The 22146-nt window shown below is 43.9% G+C and overlaps 1 protein-coding gene across 1 annotated transcript in view; it reads right to left on the reverse strand.

Annotated features, from left to right (window-relative positions):
- Window positions 1-22146, reverse strand: part of RIMS4 (regulating synaptic membrane exocytosis 4) — a 50581-nt gene that overhangs the window by 13703 nt on the left and 14732 nt on the right. Inside the window, exon 2 of the mRNA XM_085079495.1 lies at window positions 5650-5791. Coding sequence (XP_084935621.1) covers window positions 5650-5791 — 142 coding nt within the window. The remainder of the gene's footprint in view (window positions 1-5649; window positions 5792-22146) is intronic.

Below are 22146 nucleotides of genomic sequence, written 5' to 3' on the forward strand. Positions count from 1 at the left end.
AGATTTTGACACTGGTCTCAATTGCACTAACTTGTAATGGCCACACACTTGCTGCTGTGTCTGTGCAGAAGAAATACAGAGCGAGGCATTCATCTGCTCCCTTCATAGGCTGGGTGTAACACTCTTTTGTCCAGGAGCTCTCTCAAGTGAAGAGAATTTTGTGTCCTCCTTGGACCAAATTCCCACTCCTGTCTCTCTGTTTCACAAGTTGCACACCTTGACTCCCACAGAGCTCCACTGCTGCGGGTTCAGCGAGGTGGGATGGTGGTGAAGCCAGACATCTTCAACACAGCCATGCCCTGGAACACTCAGACAACAGCTATTTTCAGAAGATAATATTTTATCTTGTTCTTTTCATGGATTCATTTACACTATCCACACAAACACCTATTTGCCATCATCTCAAGTCTCCAGAGGTGATACATTCTTAAAGAGCTGCTCCACTGTGTCTGGTATGTGCATGGGATGTGTCTGGGCCCAGGGTTCAGAAATTATTGTTCTGTTCTTGTAAATAAAAAAGACTTTTTTGTCCTCTCATGGCACAAACTTGCAATTAATAAGCAAGTTGCCTAAACACAGCCATGCATCTCAGTGGTTTGACTTGCACAGCTGAACTAACAGATACACCACATGCCCACATCTAACACGGAGCTAAAATCTCCAGCTCTATCTTTAAAAAACAGGGACAGCAACACATTCCTTCAGCCAGAAGAAATGGGGAGGGAGAAGTCTCCTCTGAGACTGATAACATATTTGACAGTTATTTTATTTGAGCATTAAAAAAACCCCATCAGAACTCCAATTTCAGGGAGCAGTAATGTTCTGTGTAACAATCACACTCATCCATATTGCATGTTAACGTCTTTTAAATCGCATCTCGCACGCAGGAGCCAACCAGATATTTATCAGCTAAGGAGGAAGGCAGAACTTGCCAATGTCTTACTGCTTTAAAATATTTATCTTTAAAATATTTATGGTGTGCACAAGGAATATGCATCCAACTACACTGCCCAGGGACTGGGCACACAGCCCCTTAACCTGTCAAAGTTGATGTGAACGCTGCAGGAGCCTTCGCTTTGGCTGGGAAGGTTTTCCATGGGCATCTATCCCTGCAGGACCCAAACCCACCCTGACCCCACCAACTGCACACCTCTCCTCTGCCAGGCAAGATCTCCAACTCTGCCTCTCAACAAGCTCTGTTTCTCTCTGGGCCACTCCACTTTCTGTAACATTTTTAGCAGTCTGACGTGCTGTCTTATGTGCTGTAACACATTGTACTCCGCTCGCGTATCCGATTCCTTCTGCTCTACGAATTCTGCCACCGAAACTGTGCTATAAAAACTGTGCAGTGAATTCTGTACAAAGACCTCCCCCATTCCCTTCCCCACCTTTCGAGGCTAGCTACATTTTTAGCAGTCACTAGTCATCTCAGATGCACTGAATAAAAGATAGCTACCTGTCTTCAGTGAGCAATTCTGTCTGCTCCCAGGAGGTTGCTGAAGGTGGGATTCACTGTATTTCCTGCTGTAAGTACAGCTCTCAAGGTCATATCCTTTCCAAGCTGTGCTGGTCAAGCTTTGCCAGCACAAAAGGATGTGCTGTTGCTGAACAGGCTGAGGAATTTCTTGATATATTACAGAAATAACCTCCATGCCTTTCCTGGTTTCCATCTCAAAAGACATTGATTTCTTACAGCCTGAACTAATATTAACAACACATTTCATTACATTTTTTAAGATGACTTGGATAAAAAAAGCCCTGAAGATAATCTGTTATAAAAGAGTCTAGAAGGCCCCTGGCTTTGGAAGGCAAAAAAGAAACATTCAGTGAATAGCTGCAACATGAATTTCCTGAATGGTCCATTCAGGAAATCAAGTCTTTTGGTCATTCTTGAATGACGATGGATAATTTCTGAAGGAAAGTGAATTTTCACATGGCTATGTGGCCACAACCCAGGCCAGTATTTTCTCCTGCTTCCTCTCAGTTAGTGCTCTGCAGTGAAGCAGAGAAGGGCAGGCAGCTCTCCCAGCCTCAGTCTCAGTGATGGCTCACACCAGCCCAGTGGGAGAACTGGCACCAGAGACAGAAGGAAGGCAAGAGATGTGAGATGCCCATGCTGATGGCACTTGTGCCAGGCTGTGTCCTGCCTCCTGCCCTCTGCACAGCACAGCCTTGAGGCAGGGCTCAGGCTGGCACTGCCCTCACAATGGAGGAGATAGGTGAGATGGCTAAATATGAGATGCTTCCTTGCTGAGCAGGCACACTCATCTCAGATAATACGAGAACAATCCCCTAAGTCTTCGTCAGTCACCACCTGCTGTGCTTTTCTAAGGTAAAAATCACCTGAGCACTCCCTAACTTAATCATCCCAGCAGTAGTCAGCAAGAACAAAAACGCTATGAGTACCACTCACTAGGCACTATGGCAGCTAGCAGGCTTTTGTTCCAGGTCCATTTTTATCTTTCTGCTCCATTTTCAGGAAGAAAAGTGGTTGGCAGGAACAAGTTACACACAAGTCCAGAATCTACTGCTTTCTGAATGCTGTACATGGTCTCGTGCAGCTGCAGCAAAACCCAGCCAAAACAAGATGTAGATCATGCAAGAGCCAGGCTGGAGCTGAGATCTCTGCTGAATCTCACAGGGTTGTTTGTGAGTTATTCCTATATTCGGAATTGAATCCTTGCAGCAATCTTGGTGTCCTGAGACTACCCCATAGGCACTTACTACAGTGGGTAACTGCTCTCTCAAGGAAATTTTTAAGGATATACATAGAAGAAAGTATTCACTGCTGTAGAAATTCGTAACCAGTGTTAAGATTGTTCTGGATGAATTATGAATGGAAACATCTGTGCATGTGAAAGCACAACCAACCTGGCTGTAGCAGATCTGCTCTCCAATGACGGGGGATGGACAGACAACAAGGTTAGGGAGCACATCACTTCCATACCCTGTCTGACGGCAGACTGTAGCCATAAAGATCCCCCCAAAAGGGAACAAAAAGGTGGCAGTGCTGCTTGAGATCTTCAGAGATGAAAAAGAGCGAGACCCTGAGGTGAAAGATCACTCCAAAATAGCAGATAAGTCCTAGAAAGTGTAAGAAAAACACATTCCAAGAGCCAGTCTGTTGTGAAGAACAACTCAGCAGACACAGCAAGGGCTTGACAGATGGTGTCCCATGTCCTCCCTGCAGCACACAACCCAGCCTGGCTCCAGCACCTGGATTCACAAGAATTGGTGCCTGCATGGGGTGGTGAGAGCATGAGGGAATGAAACCTGGACGCGGGAATGACTGAAAACAGTTTTTTCAGAATAAATATCCAGTTCTCCTTCTACAAAGTCTCCCATTGAGTTTTATTATATTAATTTCCTGTACTAGTGCACAGCCACTGTGCAATAGAAAACGTGGATAAGAAGGTTGGAGGGTTTTTATCTAGCAAAAATTTACATGAAGCAGTGTGTTGACACAGTCAGCACTTACTGGCATGCTCCATGAGCCTAAATTCCAGAAGATGCATCGTTTAGCCCACTAAAGGGATGCACGGGTGGAAAGAACTGGAACAGCCTTGCCTTGCTGAAAACCCAGGGGTTTGACAGTCATTGGTGAAAACTCTCTGACCTGGGAATAGCTGCACCAGTCACAAACCTAGTTTTTATTAGAAAGAAAATCAACTCGCCACAGCTAACAGAGACGTATGAATCTTCATTTTGCTTCCCTGAGAAGACAGCTACAGCAAACAAGAGAGGTCAAGAGAAATCTGATTTAGGAGAACACATTTCTGCTGCTCAAAGCTATTCCCCAAACAATTCCACTCTTTGCTGCAGGAAAAGAAAGCAAAGAAACTTCCCTCCCACCATGTTTCAAGAGAATTGAGCCCTCTTAGCTCTTTGTACTCTCAGCCCTGTTTGCTTATCACTTGTGGCTCAGACAGATAGCTGCAATTCCCACTGGGTTCCCAGAAGAGATTAATTATCCCACCTAGGAACAAAGCATCCAGGAACCACTTAATCACAGTTTTCACAGAAGAGAAGAAACTACCCCATCCCTGGCCAAAGTGCTGGCAAGGATGTTCTGGCAGCGTTCAAGGGTAGAATACCAAATGTTAGGCTTGTTCTAATAAAGACACTCAGATTGCAAGACAGGCTTTTCCTTTCTCTGTCAAGCTGATAGCTACATGTCCCCTGCCTTCAGGGTGAGACAGCACTCGTATGGCTACAGGATTTTGTTGGCAGAAATACACCCTCTCCATGAAAGCCCAACAAAGCAGCTACCGTGTATGCAATGACAGGACTCAGACCATTCAGGGAATTACACCCCTTCCCAGGAGGGTAAGCTATGTAAATATAAAAAGGAAAGAATTTTGCTCTGCATGAAAGCAGATTCTTGCCCCTCATTGCCCAGGGACTGAACTTAATCACTAATCCTCTGCATCTAGTAGCGGAGGCAGAACTCCAAGCCACGGCACTGCGCTGTGTAGCAGGAATATTTCCCTGGAGACAGCAGCTCACAGAAGAGATAAGGTACATCACAGCTTTGGAGTGACAAGATTGCTATCGCAGTCTGTGCCTCATTACTATTTTGAACCTTCAGCACAGATCTATGATGCCTTTCCAGGATTAGCCTACTTCTAAAGCTAAAGAAAGTCTCTCTTAATTTACAGCCTGTTACTTATTTAACACCAGAATCACATTAATTGAGAGTGTCTTTGGACTATCCCAGCATTTTAGCTGTACATTGCATTTGGAGTATCACTCAGGACTAGAAAGAGCAGACAGAATGACGCCCAGTGTGGTCCTTGGCTTAAACAGGACACCTTTCAGGTACAGAAATGTTCTGGCCTCACACCTAGAAAGCACAGAATCAGATGGTATATATTGCCTTATTTTTTAAATACTGTGGGGTTTTTGCTTCCAAAAACTCCCATGGAAAGTCATCTTAGTAAACTTATTAAATTTCCATATATGGCTTCAAGTAATGGAAATACAAAAACCGGAATTGGAGACAAGTCAGCTCCCACAGTTCTGGCCTAAAGATCCCCTACTTTGCATTCTGGTATGAAGTCTAAATGTAACAAAGTGTGTTGTAAGTTCTCTTGGAGTCAAAAATCTTTTCTGAAACACATTCTTTCAGGACACTGTAACTCAGATGAAACTATATAATGAATTTTTTACCAAAGTACACACAGGCTCCAAAATACATATTTTGAAAGCAGAATTTTGCTCTGCTATAATGTATTTTATTACTTTCACCCTTTTCACCCTTGACACTTCCGCCTGCCCCAAACCAAAGGGCTATTTTGAAACAGGGGAAATGAACAACTATTGTGCAACATTAAAAACTACTGGCTTATAATTTACGACCAGTAATGAGCCTCTGCTATTGACCCTGAATTACTCATCCAAAGGCAAAGCGGTTAAAAGTAATGGGTATCTGCTTCAGCTCAGAATAATGAGGACACTAAAAAAAGTATATAAACAGTCGAGTATGTGCCAGCTATGCAGACAGAGAGATCTGCTCTAATTGGATGGGCAGTACACCTGCAGCACAGGCAAGTCAGAAAAACACAAGGTCCATCATGCTGGAGGAAAATGAATAGGTACAGAGACAGTGCATCCCACAAGTGATTAGCCAGCTCCCTTTAGATGACTTACTTTCCCTCTGATCCATAGCTGTTCATGCTGTCCTCGATGGACTCATGGCTGGCTTGACGGACGGTCCTGCTGGGCATTTCCACAGCCAGGCCAGTTTCTGTGCTCCTCTGGATGGCTCCTTTCAGTCTCCGACCATCACCGTCTAGGAACACAAGGGGAGAAAAGGCAGTCAGCCTCTATTCCCAGAGCCTTTTGCACTGACAGAGCCCAGAATAAGCAGAGAGGGTCTCTCAGAAGACCAGCCTGGCATCTGTCATGTAGCATTTCCCTACTCAGCCCTGCTTCAGCAGCAGCTCCAAGTCATCTCTGGAACACACTCAGTGCTCTACCATGCCAGGGCCAGCAGATACTCAGAGCATGCACACCTCCCTACCTACTCCAACCATTTCTATCAATTAATCATCCATCGAGCAAGCAGCCACACCAGCTGGCTACACCCAGAGATACCCAGTCAGGGAACACAGTAGCAGTAATCCGGGGCACAGCTGAGGTGTACACCATGATGCCTCCAAGTCTTTCCCAAATCCCATGTTGCTGCCTCAGCTTGTGTGGAACAGCCCAAAGAGTGGCAGGTCCTGGTGGGCATCAAGTGAGCAGAGGGGAGGAAAAGGCCAGGCAGCACCAGAGGTGCTGTGGGAACAGGAGCCCTCCCAGACCAGCCACAGGGGAATAGTTAGGCACAGCCAAAACATTCCCTGGTGGCACTGGAAAGGCACCAGCACTGGAAAACCCTGGAGAGGACTATTCCCCTCGGTAGACACCCTGGGCCACAGCATAGAGGGAATTAAGTAGGTTCTGGTTCCTCCTGGGTGCAGTCTTCAGAGGCTCAGCCCTCTGAAATTAACAGCTGCTATTTTCATCCTCCATCTCAAGCAGTCTGTTTCTCAGAACAAACCATGTTATGTAATGAATATGTAATGAATACCATTACTATTAATTGCTGTAGCTGGTGTTAGGAAGCTCCAGATTTCATCCCACATAGAGCACTCATCCTGAAACACATCTGCTACAAGTTTTCTGAACAAAGCAGAAATCTAAATCCTCTAAGGATGCCCAGTCATTAACCTGGATTCAGGCAACAAACCCATGGTGCTCTCAGAATCCTTCCAGCTTTTTGAGTACCACCTCCAGAGGAGAAATGACCCAGCTACTGAGTATGGAGAACTCAGGATTGCTAAATATTTAAGAAATCTTTCAAAGAATCACAGGATGGGTAAGGTTGGAAGGGACCACAGTGGGTCATCAGCTCCATCCTCCCTGCTGAAACAGGGTCATCATAGAGCACATTGCACAGGACTGCATCCAAACGGTTCTTGAGTATCTCCAGTGAGGGAGACTCCACAACCTTCTGAGCAACCTGTTCCAGGGCACCCACACAGTAAAGAAGTTCTTCCTCATATTCAGGTGGAACTTCTTGTGAATCACTCTCCAAACTACTGAGGAAATATGAGGGTATTTTTAAGAACCTGCCTAAAATACACTGTTATTTGTGTAGCAGGCTGCCTGACCTAAAATACTTTACTTTAGATCTTGGTGTGAACAGGGACTTTGAAAAAAAAAAATTTGGTAAGGTATCAGAAATGCTTCCTATCCTACCTCTCCAATTGTATCTACACTGAAATGCAAAGACAAAAATTCTCCTATAAATACAGCTGTAAAGTACCTTTTCCTCTGGTATCATGAGGTTTCCAACTGGGTAAACGTGCTGGCCCCAGGGCTCTGTACCAGCTGCTGTCCCCACATATGGTGCAGCGTGTGTACACATGTCCCTGTGAGCTAAGGGGATCGAATTTGCACGTTCTGGGTTAACATTAACTACAGTTTGTACTGTTTGTGTGCCTAGAGCAATGCATGAAGCACATTGTATAAATCAGGAAGTTACACAAACGTAAAGCATATTTCTCATGTGCTTTTAAAATCCAAACCTTCAGGCAAGAATAACAATATGGGCATCAACAAAAGCGAAGCCTTGTGAAATGGCTGTGCCTCTTCTCCCAGCCAGTGCAGAGCAGCTCCCTTTGATGCAGCCTCTTTAGCCTTGTGCAGCTCACTGGAGCCTCTGATGGGGTCTGTAGGCTCCTTTGAGGGCACATCCCACAGCCTTGCAGGCAGACTTGATGGTCCATTTCATCTGCCTTGCATTCACCTCCACAAACAATCTTTGAGTCATCCGCACGCACCAGTGCCCATCCCTCCTTCACGTGTGCACTCAGAGCACTCATCCTCCTGCCCTCAGAGGTGAGTCCTCACAAGAGCTCTGCTGGCAGCCAGAGTCAAAGCATCGAATGACATAAATGTAGGAAACAAATTAGAAATGCCCCATTGCCCAGCCATGCAACATCTGTTTAAAAAAAATCTCTTATTTCCCCATCTAATGAGATGTGCCTGGAGACACTCAGAATTAAAAGATTATTCACCCACAACTGGCAACAAACCAGAGGCTTGGGACAGAGCAAGGGTTTGGAGCAACCCAAGGTGCTTGCTGCTTTCTATCAGTCACGTCCTGATTCAAAGTCAGGGACATAAAGCAGAAGAGCCCAAAGGCAAGGAAAGGCATTACTATGGGACAACCAGGGCACTGTACCAGAGATGATTTAGTTGGCACGGGGCAAGTTCAGCTGTAGAGCACCACATGCACAGCTTTCCACTGCTGGGTGGGTTGTTTTCTGGTAGTCTTGATTGCTTTTGCAGATTAAAAAAAAAAAAAAAGAAAAAATGGAAATAGTTTAATCAAGAAACTCTGTAAAACAAGACAATGGAAATAGAGGACAAGAATCCTTTGTTCTTCCCTCTTCTTCCAGACAGAGATGCACAGCAACTCTGGCATCTCACAAACCACCTCTCATTATTCTGAAGAAAGGTTTCTCCAACCTTTTTCCCCCTATCGTCTCTTTTCACCAAAAGTTTCACTTGAACAGAAGGGAAGTAGGTTTTTTTGCCAAAAAGGCAAGCTCCCAAACCACAGCAGCCAGAGGTAGGACTGAAACAGGGTAAGAGATCACCATAAGCACCAGAGATGCCATCAGAAATGATATAGATTCCTAAACTATCCACCCCCATCAGCTGGGAGAGGATGACAGATCAGGGACAGCACACCTAGGAAGGAAATAAATATGGACAACACTGTGCTTCTCATCTGTGAGCCAAAAATATTTCACAAGCAACAGTCACCTACTATTAACCTCCTCTGGCCAGTGTGGAGCATGGCATAGCTGTGCCTCCTCCCTTACCTTAAATCTCTGCGCTTTGACACCCTTGCAAACCAGAAGGTAAATGATACGCATTTATGTGGGTGTTGCCTGGCAAAATAATTTGTCTTAATTTGTCAGTGGAATCTAGAACAAGTTAGAGAAATATCGACATTTTCTGCAGCATCACCAGATTCATTCCCTGCACCTCTTCCAATTAAGCAGCAAACAGAGGTTAAGCAGTCAGTCAAGCTTGCAGTGCAACACATGACCAAGAGTGGATTTTACTTTGGGATGACCTTGGGAAGAAGCAGTTTTTTGATCAAATATCCAGGATGAAGATACATAGCACCTCACTGACGCCAACAACCAGAAGGGCCCTGCAGTCCCTCTGCCAAGTTCTCAGTGTTGACAGGCGCTTCGATTTTCCTCTGTTCAGCCAAACAATTTATGTTTGGCTAAAGAATACCTTCCAAAGCATTATCCACTCCGGGTTTGAAGATATCAAGAGATGAAGAATCTGCCATTTGCCTGCACAGTTTATTTTACTACTTGACATTTAGAGATGTGGCTTAAATTTGCCTGGTTTCAGTTTTCACACGTCAGTTTTTTTAGTGCCCTTCTCCACCTTGAGAGCTGCTTTGTGTTCTCGCTATAGACTTTTCTGCAGTGCAGATAAGTTATCTCTCAATCTTATTTTGACAAGTTAAACAGACTGACATCTCTATGTCTCTCATGCTCTGGCATTTTTTTTTTTACCCTGGCCTTGAATCTTTTTAATGACCACCCCTTTGGAGAATATGCGTAGCAGAACTGGAGTCTGCATTTTAGTGCACAAAGACATACAGACGTAAAAATCAGCTTGTACTCTCATCTTCACTGCTTCTGCTGGCATCTCCCAAGACCACAGGAAGCTCCTGGTCACATCACACCTCACCTGGAGGCTGTGCAGTCCCTTCCCTGTCCTGCTGGTATGACCTTGCAGAACTTTATAACAAAAAATATGTAAGAAAACGAATTTTATTTGAAGAGAAAGCAAGCAAAACGCCAGACAGCTCTGTACAGCTCTCCCACCCTCAATACTATTTACTCTCTTTCTAATGGCCACATTGCTTGTGAATTAAGTGAGATTCAAACTCATGCTTGCTCCAAATCAAACAAAAACACCAGCACCACCAGGCCTTCAAAAGAGCCCTCCTTTCTTTGAGGCTTTTCCTTGACAACTGCTTTTTGATATGTGAAGCAAGTTTTTAATCCATTTATCACGATCATATTTTTAGGGTCATGTTGTTCTAGGACAAAACCCTTACATACTCACCACACTTACCCAGATATCTGTGTCTTCTAAAACTTGGAGAAAACATTTTCTCACAAGACCCATTTTGCCTACATTCTTCTTGACTGGTATTAATTATATTCCATCATTTTGTTCATTATTAATTAGATCTCATTATCATGTTTCCCCTCATTCCATCTTTGAGTGACATCAGATCAGCCAACCAAAAGTTCCTTCCAGACAACCCAGTAATGAACGAAGAGGAGCAAGGTCACCATGAAGGTGCCATGTGCAGAGCAGAGCATCTTCTGGAGAGTTCCCTTAAATAAATTTTCAGCTGTCAACCACACCGAGAGGCAGCTCTTCTCAAGGATGGTGCCACCCCTGTGGTAGAGCTGCCATCAAGAATTGTATTAGCCTGAAATCATGGGGGTGGGAAAAATAGGAGCAGCATTGTCTCCTTCTCCCCACCAAGGGGAGAGTCACCACTTCTCATGTCCTCTTCTAAGACAGTCCAACGCACAACTCTTCAAAGCCCTTTCTCTCTGCTCCTGACAGGGCTCTCCATGCTCAGAGGCCCTCAAGTCCTGAAAAATCTATGTGAGTCCTGCAACAACTCATCACAAGGTCATGATTATATAATTATTACTCCTACATAGAATTATTCTACAATAGGCATTTATTGATGGTATTTCTGAGAGACAGAGCACTGCCCCTACACTGTCTCCTCTCTTGTCACTTAACTTTTCCTCCACCCAGGTACTTGGTACCATCTTTCTCTTTTCCACTTTGTTTTCAATTTTTTGTTCCATGTTCACAGTTTGCTGGACACTACCATCACAAAAAGAAATCAGCATGATGCACGTGCTACAGACCCTCCTGTACTTTAGAATTAATTGGTATTGATTTAGCCCTGAGATTAGGCATTGACTGAATTTTAATTCAATCAGCTTTGCTCCTGAATTACCCAACCACTTCTAAGCACAGAACACAGTGGCACCAAAGCACATGGACACACAGCACCAACATGGGCCACCCAAGACACACCAAGGGTCTGGCAAAACAGCCTGGTTAGCTGTCATCCTTTCCCAAAATTTACCTTGAGATGCAAGGGGAAAAATCAAGAAGGAAGATCAGCTGCATGCTTATTTTCAATTACTCCTATTTCAAAGCTCTGGAAAATATATCGTCTTGTATTTTCCAGGGAAGATTAGTCTGAGCTTGAGTGAAGAGGCTGCATTCCCCTTGCTTTTCTTACCCAAGTCAAGCAGTATGGAACAACTCCCATCCATACATGCTGTGGGGCATTGACCTGGGCAGACTGCTCTCTGGATTCACACCTGGCTTCCTCAGCACATGAATTGCCTGCTTTGCTCCAAAATACAAACCTGCACTTATGAAGCATGAAGAACTGACAACTCCAGCAAGGGAACACAGCAAAACCCATCTGGCAGAGTCAATGAAGCCTTCAGAGCATGTTGTGGATCACGCAGAAAGCAGAAACAGGACAGGACCCAACTGCCTGCAGAGGAGATTTGCCCCGAGCTATGTCCTCTCTGCTCATGCAGAATCTGCCAGCTCTACCCTTGGCTCAAACACAGGCTCACAAGTCCTTTCATTTCTCACAGCCAATAATTTCAGTCTTTAGTTTTGACCCTAAGAGTTGCTTCTACCTTTCTTCCCCTGACAAAGATCTGCCCCCAAGAAAATGATGCAGGTCACTTTGGGGCTGAAAACGAAGAAGGGAAAACATCAAACACCCATCTGGATAGTATCACCTGCTGAGGTGAGGAAGGTCCCCAAGTCCAACAACTGGTCTTTAGCATGTCTGTGGGCAAAGAGCAGCAGTGGGAGTCTCAGCTCAGCACCCCATCAGACTGCTAAAGCACTGACCATTTTACCTCCTACCTATTTTCAGGTACGCTGAGAAAAGTCAGCACATTAACTTCTTCTCTTCAAACCTTCTTGTTCAACCCTTGCATTGTTGTTCCTGAAGCATTTAAAACAAAAAAGGTTTTTATTTTCCTGTTTAGTCAGATGCTGACTCCCTGTGACACGTATTAAGATTGGTGTGCCATGAATCAATTCTGATTCATCTGATTCTGAGATGAATAAAAATTTTATTGTTCAGCTTCGAAGGAGAAAAAGTCTTCCCACAGCCCTGCATGAATACCCAACACCTGTGTCAGCCTGGCACACACTGAGCTGTCAGCAGTCAGGGTGGACAGCAGAGGCCCTTTACAGGGCTATCTCTGTTCAGAGCAAGCCCTGCTGCTCTCCTAAGGGGCTGCTTCTGCTGAGGGGAAAAAAAAATAAATACTGGATTGTCACTTCAGAATGCAGTTTAACGAGATGAACTCAATCTCATCATGCCTGGCAAGCTCTGACATCCTGCCAAGCATTCCCTACATCAACATCCTAATGGAGTGTGAATTATGAGCACCTAAAGAGAGGCAGTTTGTACTGTGCTCCAGAACATGCCAGGCTATCATCACAGCCTGAGTAATCCACCAGAATGACAGAAAATGGCTGGGGATAAGCAGGGGCACTAATCAGGCTGCTTGCTTCGTTCCCCTTGTCCTAGTTTCAGACACCAACAAAATCACACCCCTTCTTTCCAAATTAAGCACAGAATCTTCTATGGGATGGAAAAAGATATTTCAGCATGTTAATGCTTAATCTGTGGAGGTCAGGTACATTCACAGGGTTAGGAAAGTTCAATCAACTCTTCTCGTGAAAGCCAGATAACAGTAAAATTAGCAACTATTTGCACTGCTGTTACAGCTACCAACTCCAGCTGAACACAGAACAGGGCCAGGATGCCCTGCCTGCACAGGCAGCCTCTGGAGACGCCAGTGAGACACCTCCAAATTCCCACTGTAGCACAGACCCAATACATTCTATTGCTCCTGGGCCATAAGGGTATCTCAGCACGAAAACACTTTCTCTCATCCCAGAGTTCATACTGGCCTGTGCTCATCCACACCAACGGGCAGTGCTGACACACCCATGCCCAGATGTGAGGATGTCAAACCAACTCCCTCCCGAACCTAGAGGTTTTTGTTCTTCCCCCTCACCATTAGAAGAGGATCAAAAATCATTCAGAGGGTTATTTGCATCAACAGCCTCTGAGCTGCCTTCCCTTCATGCCCCCACAACCCAGCCCAAATCCCAACTCCTCAGCCACTTAGAGCAGCAAGCTGGCCTGGGCTGCAGTTTGGTTTAAATCCAGCTGTGCCTGTATTTAAGCAGGTCTTAACCCCAGCAGATGTTATCATCTCTTGTAGTTTGGCTGGGGCATGGGTAAAGCATCAGTTTTGCTTCCTTTCTTCATGGGCTCCATTTTCATATTTTAAATATCTTTTTTCCTGCTCCTTTTGAGGTTAAAACTGAATAGTTCCCATGATGCTATTTTTAATGATGACCTTTTTGATAATTCATCTAGATAAAAAAATTTAATGGCCAAAATTTTCATTTTAAAGTGTCTAAAGAAAAAGTCCTGCAACAAGCATGTAGCCAGGAAAATCACTTGGTGATTTTTTCCTTCACTGTCCAAAGAGAGAAAGCCAACAGCCAAAAGGTAAACACATATGTTCCACTGTCAGTGACTTTCAAATGGAGTTTTTGACTACCATAAAATATTGTTTAGCTTTTCACTATAAAACAGTTGCAGTCCCACAACACTAAAAAAAATGTTTGGTTCTTTCAGACTATTTCATGGGAACTACTTTGCAGTTAGACCCAGCTCTTCAGAATTCTTTCCATGTCTCTATTTTGTTTGCAGCAGCAGGATCCAAATAGCTTCATCTGATGGCTGCTTTTGCATTTTTATTTTTATAAGAAAATGGAACACACTGCCCCCTTCTCTTCCCCCAATCTGCCAGGCTTTGCAGTAGAGTCTGATTAAATGAAATGTCCATATCCATCCAGAAAATTCGCTGCTGCAATATTTCTGCAGCAGCCTAGCAATGAAACCTGAACACTGCCCTGTCTGTAGCCCAGGTCTCCAGGGAAAGACAAGCATGGAACTGCTGATGTTGCACCAGCTGTCCCTGGAATGGCTGCATGTCTGGGACAGACACATCCCACATCCCAGGCCTTTCTTCATTGGCTGCTTTTGTACTTAGGCAAGGGGTGATACCTTAAGAATATAGTCTTACTATGGTACTTATAATGCAATAAACCACATATATATATATAAACATACATATATATACACACACACACATGCATTCTCCCTACACAGCAATGAGGGGATTGCATCTTTCCACTTCTTGGATTTTGGGGTTTAAGCCTCACCAAGAGTTAACTCACCTCTGACACCAGCCCACCTGGGAGGCCTTGGGGGTTTGCAGTCCAGGTATCTACCAAGTCAAGGAAAATTTAGCTGATGAGCTCAGAGAACATGTGCATTTGGCACAGGCAATTAATTTAACTGATTTATTTAACTACTACACTGTAATATTTATTCCCTAGAATGTTGAGGGAAGTGTCATACCTAGAATCAACAACCAGCAGTTCTCTACATGTTCTCAGTTCCAAACTCGTAGAACTTTGCCACCTATCACGATGTGGAAAACAGGAAAACATGAAAGTAGAAAGGTGAGTGGCTGGTTTGTGTGCCAGCACCATCCCAGAGCTTTCTTCTTGTTAATTCACAAGGAGAACCAGAGGTTGAGCCCATTTGTGTCCCTGTGGCTGGAAGTCCTCCAGCTAACCAACATAAGTTGTGATGGCCAGGTGAGGCTCTCTACTTAATTACAAGAGAGGTGAACCAGAGCACTCTAATGTCCTGATTCTGCCATCCATCTCACACTATTAATAACTGAGGACGTTGCTTAAGTCCAGGTTCTGAAATATGAATGAGCCTGAGCTGCAAAAAACCTCTCAATCTAGAAAAGGATCACAAAAATGAGGTGAATGCACAAAAATAAAGCTACTAGAAAGAGCCATTGTAGAGAAGGATGGCGTGAGATGAAAGAGCTGCCCTGCCCACACTTCACTAAGCCAAGAAATTTTGCACAAGACTCTTGTGCCTTTCTAGAGCCTGCTGGACCTGCCTGCTCGCTGACTGCCCCTCCTGGCAGAGCCCAGCACCCTGCTCTTCGCTCGGTAACTTTTGGGAAGCAAGCAGTGGGCAAAATAACTTCAGCAGTCTGTTTGCAAGCTCTGCTTTCCTGCTGCAGAAGAGGACTCAGGTCATGAGCCTCCCGAAGCCACCAAAACTTCTCAGAGGAGCTGAAATACCTTTCCATCCCACTGGATGGTCAGTTCCAGTGGTTTGCTTTCACCCAGATGTTAATTTTAAGTTGATATTATGTATCAGACCTTTTCTTCTGGGGACACTAGTCTGTGTTTCTCTCTCTACCCAGAGCCATCTTTTCCAGCATTTTAAAAGTCTGTCCATCTTGCATTTCTCTTCCAAATTTGGCTAAAACTAGAAATAGTAATGATGGGATGAGGGTCAGGACAGCAGCTTAAGCATTGAAGAAATATTTGCCTCCCTCAAACTCACAGCTACTACACAGCAGGTAAAGTTTAGTTTTGGTACAGAAAAAATTCAGAGAGAAGCAGTTAACAAGGCCAGATTTATTAATGAGATTTTTCCCTTTTCTTCAGTCCTATTGACACTCTTTTAGGAGTGAGTGGCTTTGTTGAGACCACGTGTGTGTGAGCACAGAGAGCAAGAGTCTTGGCACAGTGAATGAGTCATGCAACCTTTTGTTCACTCGTTATAAATACAATTAAAAACACAGCCCCATTTCCTTAACAGGCACGAAGCCACAGAACCCTGGAGTCATTCATAAACTAGAATCCTGGTGCAGAATTGCGCTTAGAATAGCATTTGATTTGTGTTTAGCTTGGGTTGTAATTACTTCATCATATTTTCCTTAAGGAAATGAATGATCAAATTCACAAGGAGTTGACTTTAATTATACACACGGCTTAATAACTTGTGTCCATTTGGAAGCAATTATTTGATCCACTGTGGAAGCAAGAGAGGGGGAGCTGGTGGTCTGGTTTCCAGAGAAGTTAAACAATTTCAGGCATTGAGTTCCTAATTCCAGACGATTTCACCACATGATACAACTACCTGTGCCAGGCTTCACCAAAGGTGCTTTCATGGAATACCTGTAGCAAATGCTAGGGGAAGCAAGGCAGCATGTTTTTCGCCTCTAATTCTGCATATTGTTTTGGCTCACATGGAGACATCCTATGAGATGTGCTGTGGAGTGTCTATTGTGCCAGGCAATCACCACAGCCCACCACAGGCACGCTAAAGGGAACCCTTTTTTTCCCAAATGGTACCAAGAACTGTACAAAACCCTGTGTTTATAGCACACCTGTGGTGCTGAAGGGAGAGCTTGGAGAGTGGTTGCATTTCCCAAAAGCCTGCAAATGGATTCACTGCACTAATACTGCTTCTCTGACATAGATCCCCTTCCAGGATTAAGGCTCTGGATCAAGTGCCAGGTTTTGCTTGGGTGGAGTGAAAGGAGAGCACCCTGTTCTTCATGATTGGGGTAATTTGGTTGCAGACATCTCAGGACAGCTGGAAGGGAAGGTCAGGCTTCAATGCCCAGAAGTAGGACAGAAGCACCAGTTCCTCACAACATAAAGTCATTCACAGTGACTAAGAAATCAAAGTGAGTTTGTATCGCTGCAAACATCCCTGCCAATCATACATCATAAATATCTTCAGCTGGGGCCAAGTGAGGCCGTTACACATGGAAAACACCATCCAATACCAAAAACAGAGGCACTGAAATTTAGCTAGCAGACACCTAAGAAAAAACATGCAAGCAAAATTTTCACAGCCCAAACCCTGAAGAGACACATGCAAACTCTCATCCGAGTGACACACTCTCCCACAGACGAACATGGCAGACACATAACTGCCTCCTACATCTGCTTTCTGCATGCACAAAAGCAGAGCACAGATAGAAAAACATCCCAGATTATTTGAAGTCCTTTGGGAAATTTAGTTCACTGTTTGTCTATGCAGAGTATTGAGCTTCCAATAGAGGAGAAAAAGCCCTTTGGCCAGAGCTGGAAAATAAACATAACGTGTTCATCTCTGCTGAAAGATACTGCAGATTGTGGGAAACCAACCAAAATATCATGCCTGGCTGCAGATTACTGAGGACTGAAGTAAAAAGTCATCAGACTAACACAGATTAATTAATAAAGGAGATGAACACATTTTAGGAACAATACCAAAATCTAGTTTTGCCAATTACCAACGACTAGATGGAGTAAGAATCAGTCCTTTGTGAAGAAGAGACACACCACAGCGTTCAATATTGTATTGAATGGAATTGCATTAATTACTCACAACGCACAACAGCCACACACCAGTACAGCATCCTGAGATGTGATCCCTGTTTGCAGCACGGCTACCCCATGACATGTACATGGGAGAAAGTTCACCAAAATCCCGTGATCTGTGTCAGATATTTCTGAACACATTTTGTAGGAGGAGCAAGAATGAACATAATGCTTTAGAGCAGCCTGCTAATCTCTCTCTACTACAAGAGTAGAAAAGAGAACAGATGAAGAAGCAATTGTGACACAGCCAGTATCAGCCTTGCAGGCAACACTGACAGTTCAGGGGATCAAACACGCATTAAAGGGTAGTGTGTGAGTGAAAAAATAGTTTTAATGTACCTACAAAAAAGTTTTATGGGAATCTCGTTATAAAATATGTAGGCAATGGCTGCCCAATAGTAAAGAAAGAAGGTCAGGAGAGGACACCGTGCTTACGAAGCACCTGCATCACTGTCACTTCCTGCCTTCTGATACCTGCAGGTAACTTTCATGTTTCTGTTCTCAGATTTAACAACTGGGCTGACATAAGGAAGCCTTGGGATTTCTCAAGATGTTAGTGGCAAGGTCAGAGAAGTACAATCCCCTTCCATCACCGCCTGTGCTCCGAGCACTGTGTTTCACTCCGCTGTACAGTAACTGTGCCAGCGACCTGTGCCAGCCACCCACCCCACCGGGCTCCACCCTTCACACTCTTTTCAACTCGGAAACAAACACAAGGAGGTAGGACACACAGTTTGGAAAGTGAACTGGAAAGTGAGACCCTCGGTCCCAACCCATTCACAGTCTCTGATCACAAGTCACAATTACAAATCGAGCTCAGGAGTGAAATAACATCTTTTCCTCCTCCTCCTGCCGGCAGAGACAGGAGTTCAGGGCTCTGTTTCCTTGGCAACAAAAAAGAGCATCACAACAGCCTCCTCGCTAGCAAATGACATACGAAAACGTGTCATTTTTTTCTCTCCGGTGTCTTTTATCACTAGGGAATAAGCCTGAACTCAGAACTCACCACTCAGCAAGAATGGAAATAGATATCCTTTATTGCTATTCAAAATGTAGTATCTTTAGAGCCTTTAAGCTTGTCCAGAGGTAGGCAGCAAGTAAGGGATTTTCATTTATTAAGCAAAAAAAGAAAAAAAAAAAACTCTAACCTTGCTGAAGTTCACCTTTTAAGACGAATTATAGAACTTGAAGAGTTTGGGGAAAAAAATGCAGCTCATAAATTTATGAGCTGCATTTTAGATTCTGTTAATATTCACTTTTGAAAAGCATTAGAAATGAAGATTACAAATTTAATAATGTAACACATGGGAGGAATTATCCTCCTCCCCATATAAAAAGGCAATTTGCTCTTTCCTATAAATTGACTTTCTATTACTGTCATTAAACCAGCATAATGTGCTAAAATTAGGGTCTGCCCTACCACAGCTCTGTGGCAACTCACAGCTAAGAACTCATCATGCCAACATTTTAGCAGACATCCTCATGAGGTGAGAGGGGCAGTGGTACTGCTGGATATCTCCTCACTGCAGGACTTTGGGGTGCTCATGGACATTAACAAGGGTTCAAAAAGAAATTGCATTAAATCAGTCAGGAAAAATTTCAGGAACAGAGGAAGTCCCTAAGCCACGAGTCACTGGAAGCTGGGCCAGCATCCTGAAGAAGCATCCTAAGAAACCTTGCCATCTCCCTGACTTTCTCCAGATACCATGACAGACACAAAAATCTCTTACTCCTTCCATTTTGCCACAACAGAGAAATGAGATCACAGTCCTCAGACTGCAGCAGTTTCCCATCCCTTTCCTAAGCTGATTCCAAGTTCTCCTTCTCTATAGTTTGTGGAAACTAGATGCCCTGCATGGTTTGTGCAAGGCCTGTAGAGCTGCTCCCCTCTCACTCACCATGCTCATGTCTAACTCCACACATATCTGGACCATCAGGGATGATTTTGCAATGCCCACATGAGAACCTACCAAGCAGCAAAAGCATTAAAACCTATATTCAGTGGTTTCCTCAAACAGGCAACTACATTTAAACAGCTCAACTGAAAGAGCATTAAAACTGTGCTGGCAGATATTTACTGTCCCATTTCCCAAAGTCCTTTCTCCATCTTTAAGTTACTGATGGGTTGTGACATATTGAAATAACAGAAATGTCAATAATAGAAACCTCTTTGCCATTTCTCAGCACTGGCACTGTTCTTCCCTTTCACCAGCCATGTACCCATACAGCTACATATTAATTCTGTCATCTGCCTTTTTTTTTTAACCAGTTTCACCCATACTTTATGCAGCAGGCAGCTGGAAAACTTGCTGATATCTCAGTTACATCTAGAACAAATCTGAGCAACTAGCACCAAGTCAGTGAGTTGGTTGCATCTGCTTATGGTTCTTGCCCTTCCTTTGCTCATGAATCATCCTGAGTTTTAAAAGAAATGCAGCTTGTTCAAGATTACCAAAGAGTATCACTGGTCAGTGCAGCCCCCCAGCAGGTGCTCTGTGCCCAAGAAGCAGGTTAGCAGGACAGGCCAGCACTGCACTGGACCTTCATGCACCACCGGCCAGCTTTGACAAGACATGCCCTTTGCTCCACGACAAGTCAATTCTTACGATTGCTGGATGATCACCAGTCCACTTAAAAACCTTCCTTTTACCCAAATATTCATTCAAAGGAGCCTTATGGTTTGAAATGAACACAAAGGGGACTTGTGATAATCAAAGCAAATTCACTTGTAAGTCTGACACATGCACAGAAAGCACTTTCCAGTCCACACCAAAGCCTGGTTTAGTCTCCCTGCTGAAGCAATTTTTAGGTCAGAACATGTGCAGATGTTTGGAGGTCTGTGCTTTGTCCTTGGCCTGTTTTGGAGAAAGATGTAACATTTTGCTTCTGCTCCAACTGCACATTTCCATTAGGGAAACCACAAGGCCACACTTGATTTTGAAGTTCACTACTGAATTCTAGCCCTCTGGATCTATGAATGACTAGTACATCCTCCTGGTATTCCATAAGCCATATTCCTGATTGAATTATCTTCTTCTTGTATCCATTCTCCTCAGAAATTTCCCTTTACGAAGCATGACTTGGCCCTTCTGAACATTACACAATATTTGTCTTCCTCATGTATTTTCTGCTACAGATACGTGACTTTTCCCTGTATTTCACTGTCATATGGAACAGCTTTCCCTCTCAATAGTCACAGCTGCTTAATGAATTCAAAGTGTGACATTTTGTTTTCCATGGTGAGGTGTGTGAGAAGTGTAAACCATGACTGTGAGATGAACTAGAAAACTGAGAGGGCACCAAGCCCTTCCCACCAGCCAGACACAGCGCTCTCAGCAGCACCCACTGCACCCTCAGTTTTACTCAATTAATCGACAAACTTCACTAAAATCAAAATGTCAGCTTTAGGAAGTGCATACAAGCTTCTACAAACAATACAGTTTCACAAGCCCCATAGAGATCCTCTCATGGTTGATACTCGATGTGCTACCCCACCTGGACACTTGGATGCTTTGCTCAAACAACACTTCCAGGATCCAAGGGATTTAAAGCCTCAAAAGACTTTCCAGAGCACTGCACAAATTCCTCTGATGTCGCCCACATGGGAGGCTACAAATTGGCACCAGTAGCTGTCAACATTTTGTTTTGATCTTTTGGCAAACAAATCCACCCTCTGAAATGTTTGCAGGATGCAGAGATAAAAAGCAGTAACGAATAAACCCCAAAGAAGTTTGAAGGGTTTATTTTTACCAAGTAATCAATACCTTCTGGCAGTCTTCCTCCAGTTCTAGTAATACCAGTGAGGACAGTGACCCTTGGCAGGTTTTATACACTGCTCTACAAACATTATCTAATTAACTATCACAATCCACTTCTAGAAAAAAAGAAAGCATGATCTGAATTTCTTCTACAGCAAGAGACAGAGAGAGGAGTATTGGGAAGGGCTACTGACAGCAAGGCTGTAGTTCAGGGGTTCCAGCTCATGCACACCAAACTAACCCTGCTGGCCCTCAGGGAACAGCTCCAGGGAAATGGTGTATTTTTCACACAATCTGTGCTTAAAACAACCCTTGCTTTCACTTAGCTGTGATAAAGCACTAAGATAGTGTCCGAGCCAACTCATTAATAAATCAAATGACAATAAAGCAGTTGGAGGGAGATGAATTATTGAAATCAAAGCAATTTAGTGCTCAGAGACAAAACTAAACTCTGTAAACTGAGAGTTACTGAACATGAAGCCTGATTTTCCTCAGAACAGCTTTACTGACACACTGCAAACTTCCAGTCCAGTCCCCCCCACCACAGCTCAGAAGAGAAGTAATTTTTCTCACAGCATTTCAGTGGGGTATGTGATATCTTGATACTGATCATTAATACTAAAGATGGAAGAGGAATCTCAGGTCATCAAGTGACCAGGAAAGCACCTCAGGGGATGCTCACCTAAGCCAAGTCTAAGAAACAGGTCTAAACCCAGAGTCAGCATATGTGTCAATATAAACCCAGGTCTGGATTCTTTTGAACAGACTATTTTTCTATCACTTTGGGGTAGCCATTACGGAGTCACAATATTTAGTCAACCTTTTACTTCTGCAGTCATTAATCATGCACCATTTAACTACTGGTTTGTCATTTACTCTCTTAATCATTTTTAAATCCTTCTGCTTATTTTCACATATTTTTTCAATCCCATTCTATGTGTCTTGC

This window comes from Lichenostomus cassidix, chromosome 20 (assembly GCF_008360975.1).
Source record: "Lichenostomus cassidix isolate B80296 chromosome 20, HeHo_3.0, whole genome shotgun sequence".
In the NCBI taxonomy this organism is placed as follows: domain Eukaryota; kingdom Metazoa; phylum Chordata; class Aves; order Passeriformes; family Meliphagidae; genus Lichenostomus; species Lichenostomus cassidix.